At 41.5% G+C, this 9,183-nt stretch overlaps 1 protein-coding gene across 1 annotated transcript; it reads right to left on the reverse strand.

Moving 5' to 3' along the window:
• Positions 1–776: 776 nt before the first annotated feature.
• On the reverse strand, positions 777–8,579 carry PPP1R3C (protein phosphatase 1 regulatory subunit 3C). Its single transcript, XM_060768741.2, has 2 exons — positions 8,417–8,579; positions 777–3,584 (listed from the first exon to the last, which is right to left on the reverse strand). The coding sequence occupies exon 2, from the start codon at positions 3,581–3,583 to the stop codon at positions 2,633–2,635; it is 951 nt and encodes a 316-aa protein (XP_060624724.2). The 5' UTR covers position 3,584; positions 8,417–8,579; the 3' UTR covers positions 777–2,632.
• Between the last annotated feature and the right edge of the window lie 604 nt (positions 8,580–9,183).

Consider the following 9,183-nt stretch of genomic DNA (forward strand, 5'->3'; position numbering starts at 1 on the left):
TTTAAAAACAATTGAGATAAACTATGAGATATTCCTTGAAAAACTATAGCAAAATGTGCTGCAGGATGTCCTGCAAAGTTTCTGCAGTTTAATAAACTTTTTCCATGTTTTTATGACAGAACAAATTAGGAAATCGCATTTATAACCCGGGAACAAAGATCATGTTACATAGCGTTATGAGAACTGAAGTCCAAAACCTATGAAGGAACCACGGGAATGAGGTGTAATTTGAGCTTGCCAAGTGTGGGTGAATCTAAGTTGATCTTTGAAAACAGATTTTTTTCTGTTGTTGATAATTTATAATTTTTGGTGACTGTAAAAATTAAAGACTTCCCAAGTCAGTCTGCTATCAAAACCTCATCCCAGCCTTGCTGACTCAGAGCTGCAGGTTCCTTAATGGAGTTGATCCACCTGTAAAGTTCTGCTAGTGAATACCTGTATTTCTTATCTATTTCAGTGGACCTATTCTAATTAAGTCTGGACCTGACTTTTTGTGATGCAGGTGGATGTATTACTGTGGTGTCAATGAGTAGCTAAGTACCTTCTAACTATTTCTTCCCAGCCACCATACAGAGAGAGAGATGGGGAGATCAGCAGGTGACAGAGTTCAAGAGGAATAGATCATTTGATATGGTCAGGAGCAGATGGTAAGAATTCCTTTGGGTTTGCCAGAGCTCAACCCATCAGTCAACCCATCAGTCTCAGCTTTTACCCTTCCCACAGTGCAAACTATATTCCCAAATTCAATCTGACCATGAGAAAGAGACTCGACCATCTATCCAAAAACACAATTTATTATCAAGTGAGTCATTTTACACAACAGTGTGATACATCAGGCAGAAAAAGAAAGATGTGGAAAAGTCTTTTCCCTTTCCTTTTTGACAATGCAAATTTCATCTTGGCATTGGTGTAACAAACATAGGAATTTTGACTCAATTTGCATTTTTTTTCCTTGCCAATATCACCACTACTGAAACAGGGAAGTGAACACAAAGATGGGTACACACGCTTATCCCAACTGGCTTTGTGCCACACAGCCTGTGCCAACGTTACAGTCACACGTTATTTTTACAAAATATGATATCAGAGGGAAATTAACCCTACACTTTTTAAAAAAAAACACACGCACACACAAAGCATTCTGCATCTGTAAAAGCTACCAAAAGGAAAATGAGGTATGAGAAAGTGAATAGAAAACTATTTCTATTTATGTGCAAGATGCATATGCTGTCATATTAAACGGATTAGCTTGAGAAGTGCAGCTGCATGTCACCCCTTCAATATGAAGGACTTTAATTGCTCAGATTTATTTGATTGTTGCAAAGAGCTATTTCTAAGAGGAAAGAAAATGTTAGTAAACTTTGCAACAAGGAGCAAGACAAGAGGAAAGTTTGTGTCTACTTTTAGAAGGCAAATCCAGCAGATTGACAGACAGATTAACAGATTAAGGCATTTCACAAGAGTCTCTCTTTAAGGAGAAAACAGTGGGACACAGTGGGTGCGGAAAGGAAGTTGGTGAAGGCATAACCTTTGCATACCAAGGATGGAGATCTGCTGTGATCTATGGGTTCAAAAGTGTTCATGAAAACATTAGACTTTTTGCATAGCAAGTGGGAAGCAGCCAAGTCTACAAGTATGGAAGAGCCAACTCAGATATCCACACAAAATTCCAAATCTTAATTCTTTTCACACTTTCTCTCACTTCCTCCAAACATACCTAAGATAGACAGGTAAAAATCCAATTTCTCCCCAAACACACTGTAAAACTTGATGTTGGTGTTGAAACTTGATGGGGAAAGTTGCACCTGTTAAAACCATACCTGTCACATAGTTCTTAAAGAGACTATACCACCTTTTGAGATACAAAGATGGCGACCCTATTTTACAGGAATGTAGTACTTAGTATATTACTGTACTCTACAGAACCAAAAATAATTGTTTTGGTGATATTAAAGGTCAGATTCCTTCAGACTTTACGTCTCCCTGATGAGATAGTGCATCATATTTCTTCACCTTCCATCCCTCTCTTCTCTCTCTCTCTGTCCCTCTCTTCTTCTCTCTCACTCACTCACCCTTTTTCTCCTCTTTACATTTGTACTTGCTGGAACAGTTTCTTTTGTACCAGAATCCTAAACACTAAATTGTGTCATGCTTCAGGTCTCATCTGTCCTCAATTCAGCTCTTAGGGTGAGTAATTCAGCATCACCCTATTCTCCATTATAATTTAAAGTCGGCACTTTGCTTTCTGTGGCTATCTGTTCAATATTCCTCTTACGCACACACAGTTTTCCAAAACTCCGCCACACAATTATCCTTCCCAACAAGGCTTTCTCTCTTTCCCCCTTTCTCTCAGGCCCCTACTTTAGACAAGTGAACAGCAGAAACAAAGTTGCATATATTGACCACACATGCCATTTCCCCCCCAAACATTAGGTGACATTCACATTGAATTTATAGTCTCCCAAGTCTCTGAAGTTGTAGCTGCTTTGTTTTTAATGTACGAATTCACATCTTTTTGTCCCCCTCCCTTTAAATATAGTCTGCAAACCCTTTGAGGTGGTTTGTTTATACTGCATGCTTAGAAGCAAAAGGACCAGGGTCTTTCCGCCAATGTCTCTGTGATTTATTTCATTCACCAATAAGGAGAGGAGGTTTCAACCCTGCCCCAGCTTTGCCATTCGGGGAAGAGGCCATTGGCTATCCGAGGGCTGCCAAGTTGTTGGTAACCAGTTTCCTGCACTTTTCGAGAAGGTTTCAGTGTCACAGTGTCCTTTCTTGGAGATGCAGGGGCTTGGACCCCATCGGATTTCCACTCAGCATGGACAACCTTGTAGTTTTGCCCATCATTATTGTCCCAGAAGATGTGCTCGCCGCTTTGGTAGGAGACACAAAACTCAATCTTGTGTATGGTGGGAATGGCAGGAGGCAAGTCAACAGCAAAAGAGAAAGTGTCATTGTCTGAATCCCCATACACGTTTTTCATATAGACGCAATTGATGTCGGAGTAGCTTTGCCACGAGTCGTAGGTGATCCGAATCTGCACCTTCTTCTCAAAACTCACATTTTTCACTTTCACAGTCCCCGATATGGCCCTTTCTTGAAGGGTGCAGTTCTCAAGGCAGACAAAGTTCTTCTGGAGACGGTTCCGGAAATCCAGGTAGTCAGCCGAAGGTTGCGTGAACCCCAGGATCAAGTTCTTTTCCTCGTGCAGTTTCAAGCTGGCTGTGATGTCTTCGAGGTCTAACAAGTCAAACTGAAGATCCCATGATGGATTCTCCTGGAATTCAGAAAAGACGTGGATGGCAGTCAGAGAGAGGCCTTTCGAGTCTGCAAAGACCACTCTCTTCTTGGCTCGGCCTGCAGAGCGTTGCCAGTCGCTGGCCAGGGACTCGGCTGTCTCATGTTTCACATGGAGGCAGGGGCGGAGGGGTTTGAAACGGTCCACAAAATTTCTTCTTTGATAGCCATCGAGTGGGTTGAGAAAACTCTTCACAGGTGGGGAACGGGCCAAGCATATTCTCATGGCCACATCGACAGGCATGATGGAACTGGACAGAGGTCTTGGGTCCAAGACTTGTATCATTCTGCAATGTAAACACAGACATGTCTCGTTTAATTTAGGCAAGACACTAGAAGAAAGCCTCTTCAACGGCAACTTCATAATTCATGATTTGCTGGATGAAAGGCTTTAAATAATTCAGCCCTGGGCAGCCTTGTGACATACTACTACAAGCAGAACGGGCAAAATACTAACACACACAGTACTGAAAACATTGGGGTGGATGCTACAATTTTCTAAAAGATTCCAAACCCATCTGAACACGTTTTACAAGAACTGGGATAAAACATGCTGCGAATATGCATTCTTTGGCTACAAAATGCGATTTTCCAAGCCCTCTGACAAAGCAATTTGATACAGTTAGATAGTTCTAATCTGCACATAACATTCTCTATCTGCACATACTATTCTATATTCTAGCCAACAATGTACTGCTATCCATAACTCGTTTTTCAATTATGGGGGATTTGGTATCTCTTGGAAACAAACTCCATATGTGTGCTTTATATCTATTCCAGAGTCTTGTATCTGTTTATCATAAATCCCAGAGGGACAAATGTTTAGGATACCTGCATTCACTCATATTGATTGCAAGTGCTGATTGCAATAAATATATAAACTTTGGAAAATAAGGAAACTTGCAGATCCTACCCTAAGAAATAAATGGAAATTTAATCACACCCATGAGCCCCATCTTTGTTGTTCTTTTACGCATAATATTTGCACAGTGCTGATATGATTTTATTGCATGCACATTAATTTAATCTGAAATACAGAGTTGAGCAACAACTATTCCTCCCAACCAAATGCTACAAATATGTAAACTTTCAAGTTCTGGAGAACTTGTCAGCCAAGTAAAAGGCACATAATTTAAGGTATTGGGGAGAGGTCATTTTTTTAAAGCCATATGTTGGATTTTTTTATTCCATTTAGCACAATGATAAACATTATAATTGTATTCTCAATTTGCTTCTGACACGGTAAAGAAATAGCACGATTAAGACTTTTGGAGAACTCAAAAGTTTGTATCTTATAATCAGAAAGTAAGCAGTTGAGTATCCTTTTCTTCCCCCAAGGACATTCATTGCCTACTAAGGTTTCCAATGACATTTTAAAAGTTACATAGAGGTTAAGATAGGTAGTTACTTTTTATGACTGTAATAATTTAGGAATCCTTCTCATAACTTGGTAAGAGACACTGGTCCCTTCCATACAGCTGTATAAAATCCACATTGAACTGGATTATATGATAGTGTGGACTCAGGGCCCTTCCACACAGCTATATAAATCAGAATATCAAGGCAGAAAATCCCACAATATCTGCTTTGGACTAGGATATCTGAGCTCACACTGCCATATAACCCACCTCAAAGCAGAAAATGTGGGGTTTTATGGGACCGGGCTGTGGCACAGCTTGCTGATAGCCAGCTGCATTAAATCACTATTGACCGAGAGGTCATGAGTTTGAAGCTAGCTCAGGTCAGAGTGAGCTTCCAGTCTAGCTTGCTGTCGACCTATGCATCCGAAAGACAGTTGCATTCTGTCAAGTAGGAAATTTAGGTACTGCTTTATGTGGGGAGGCTAACTTAACTAATTTACAACACCATAAAACCTTCCAGCAGCGCATAAGAATGAAGAAGTACTTGAGCCCCCGGTGGGGGAGTGGGATAAATCCCTATGCCAGCAGGACTGAAGACCGACAGGTCACAGGTTCGAATCCGGGGAGAGGTGGATGAGCTCCACCTATCAGTTCTAGCTCCTCATGCGGGGACATGAAAGAAGCCTCCCACAAGGATGATAAAACATCAAATCATCCGGGCGTCCCCTGGGCAACGTCCTTGCAGATGGCCAATTCTCTCACACCAGAAGTGACTTGCAGTTTCTCAAGTCGCTCCTGACACGACAAAAAAAACTTCATCAAAGGACTTGGTATCACAAATGGACAGTAAAGTGGCAGCTCCCCTTGTGGCCAGGGGGAGGTGCTGGAAAACCTCATGAAGCCGGAAAAGCTGGAATGTTAAATTGCCTCTGTGTCTGTCTATATATGTTGTATGTCTAATTGGCATTGAATGTTTGCCATGTACATGTGCATTGTAATCCGCCCTAAGTCCCCTGCAGGATGAGAAGGGCTGAATATAAATACTGTAAATAAATAAATAAACTGTGTGGAAGGGGTCTCAGATAACCCATTTCAAAGCAGATATTGTGATTTATCTGCCTTGATATTCTGGGTTATATGACTGTGTGGAAAGGTCCACTGTTTCAGCCATGGATCAGCTCGAATGTCAGGTCCAATGAATGTGAAAACTTAGAATCTTCTAGAAACTTGTGGATCAAGGGCCCTTCCCCCTCAACCCTATATCCCAGAATATAAAGGAAGGAAATCCCACAATATCTGCTTTGAACTGGGTTATGTGAGTCCACACTCAGATAATGTGGGATTTCCTGCCTTAATATTCTGAGATATAGGACTGTGTGCAAGGGCCCAAAGTTACTTAAACCTGGCCATTTATAGGAACATTCAACCAGATCCGTCTGCAAGACACACTGCCGGGATATTAGAAATTCCATTGCTGACACAGTTACGAGAAGCCGCAGAGAAAAATGAAATGACAGATCCAGTCCTTCTACCTCTCCCCTTTTTGATTGATGGGATTCAGGAACCACATTTAAGATTCCTGAAATAATGTGTTTGCAAAACAATAGAGTCACAATAAATATGTCACTGCACCAAAATAGCCATGACTGTACTTTCTTAAAAAGTCATGAAAAAATTGAACTATGTAACAAAATTTTGGAAAAAAAACCTGTTCCTGGTTTGAAAGTGTTATTTCCTGTTTAATTGTGTGGTCCTGACTTCGAAAGTAGTTGTCCCACTCCTGAAACTTCATTTCTGTGTCTATCACAAACTATGTTGAATTAGTTGAGGCTTGGATGAGAAAAACTAGAGCAAAACGTGCTGCAGGATGTCCAGCACAAACAAAGCTTGTGCAGTTTAATATTTTTCCCATGTTTTAAAGACAGAACCAATTAGGAAAGGATATTTATAACCTAGAAATGAAAATTGTGTTATGTAGTGTAATAGATTGAATCTAATCCTGATAACAGTCAAGACTTAATGTTATAGAATTATGGGATATTTATTATTTATTTATGACATTTATACGCCACCCTTCTCACCCCGAAGCGGACTCAGAGAGGCTTACGATGTATATATATATATATACATACGATATGTATTATTATTAGCATAGAACAATATCTATATAAATAAAAATGTAATGTTCGTTTGTGGGATTAAAATAACTCAAAAACCACTGGATGAATTGACACCAAATTTGGACACAATACACCTATCAGGCCAATGAGTGTCCATCACCCCTAAAACACACAAAAAACCCAGCAGAACAGACTTAACCCCCCCCCCCAAATCAACTAAATATATACACATACACTCATACATATATACATGCACACATACATACATACACACACATATATATACACAAGCACACACAAATATACACATACATATACACATGCACACATACACATATAGACATACATACACACATATTATTCACAAGCACACACATATACTCAATATGCATATACACATATAAACAGAAATACACAAATATATACACATGTATACACACATATATACACAAACATATACACCGATCTATCTATCTATCTATCTATCTAGATCTATCTATCTGTCTATATATGCAAACACACATATATACACATATACACAAATATATACACACACATAAACACACACGAAACATACACAGACTGGGCCATAGCTACGCGTGGCAGGGGACGGCTAGTCAGTATTATATATTACTATATTGTACTATACCATTATATTGTAATATTATTAGTAATATTACATGTAATATAATTATATTATCATATTATTAGTAGTAGTATTATATTGGATATCTAGTTGTGTGAGATACTTAGCTTTCTCTATCCCACACAGCCATATAACCCCGAATCTCAAGGCAGAAAATCCCACAGTATCTGCTTTGAACTGGGTTATCTGAGTCCACACTGTCATATAACCCAGTTCAAAGCAGAAAATGTGGGATTTTATTTAGTGGTGTGGAAGGGCCCTATATCCTAGGATCTGATCTCAGGTTTGTGGCTTTAAAACTGGATTATATGAGTCCACACTGAGAGATAATCTGGGATAAAAAGAAAACCTGGGATCAGATCCTGGTATATAGGGCCTGTCTGGAAGGGACCCCAGAGCTCTGATGCCACAATAAGCTATTGTTCCTGAAATTCCATACCACTGAGCCTTGGAAGTTAAGAGTGGATTCAAACTGCTACAATTCTACTGTGTGGCTACATCAAAGTTAGCCCTATTATGGGGTAAATTGTGTTATATCATTAATATAATTTAAAATACTATTTCGATACAGCATTGGAAAGCCCTCAAACCCTGCAGCCTTCCTAAAAAATGCTTAGTCAGAACTACAGGTGATTGCTAGGGTGCATCTACACTGCAGAATTAATGCTGTTTAGACACCACTTTAATGTGTGCTATGGAACGCTAGGATTCGCAGGGTGGCAGAGAAAGCTAGAGACCTTGCAAAACTGCAGCTCCCAATGATCCCATAAGTATTAAGACCCCTTTCCACATAGATAAATAAATAATCCACATTATCTGCTTTGAAGTGGGATATATGGCAGTGTGGACTCATATAACCCTATTCAAAGCAGATTGGGATTGTCTGCCTTGATGTTCTGTGTGTGGAAAAACAGGGCAGTTTAGATCCGGTATCAACCCGCATTGCTTCTTTCCATGCCAAGCTTTCCCTTCCCCACCCAAGTCAGGCTCACCTGCTCTAACTGCTTAAAGGAGCGCCCACCAAACCCAGGCGGAGGGGCATCCAGAACGCGGAGGAAGCGGCCGTTCACACGTTCAAAGGCGCGAGAAGACGCGTGTCGGGCTGCGCTCTGCCAGACTGACCACGGCCGGCGCGCGCTCCGCCTGCTATTATCAGCCCCGGCGCTGCCTTCTTCACGTGAAAGCGGCGGGGCAGCCAATCCCGAGGCCCACGAGGCTCCCGCCGGCCAATCAGCGCCGAGCTGAAGAAACGTGATCCTTTGGGCCGGAGGCGGTGGGAGCCCAGCTCGAGCGGCTCAAGGTCAGCCCCTGCCGGGCAGCCGGGCTTTCCCAGGCCTCCCATTGAATGGCACTCAGGGCTGCCCAGAACATCCGGGACACTCCGTAGAATGGACTGCAGTCTGGCAGCAAAGTTGCACTGTTATGGCTTCATGCTAAGGGATCCTGGGCATGGGAGTTTCACAAGGTCTTTAGTGCTGGGGATGCTGGGACTTTGGGACTGCAACATCCCCCAGCAGGCCATTGAAACACTGGGAAAACGAAAGGACACTGTGACTGGGAAACTGGGAGTTTGGGATTGTGACTCCCAACATTCCCAGTAGGCCATGGTGACTGTGCATATTGGAATTTGGGACTGCAATCTCCAGCATCCTCAGCAGACCATAGTGAGTGGGCATCCTGGTAATTGGGATTGCAGCTTCCAACATCCCCAGCAGACTATGGTGATTGTACATACCGGAATTTGGGGTTGTAGCTCCCA

This window comes from Anolis sagrei, chromosome 3 (genome assembly GCF_037176765.1).
Source record: "Anolis sagrei isolate rAnoSag1 chromosome 3, rAnoSag1.mat, whole genome shotgun sequence".
Classification (NCBI taxonomy): Eukaryota; Metazoa; Chordata; class Lepidosauria; order Squamata; family Dactyloidae; genus Anolis; species Anolis sagrei.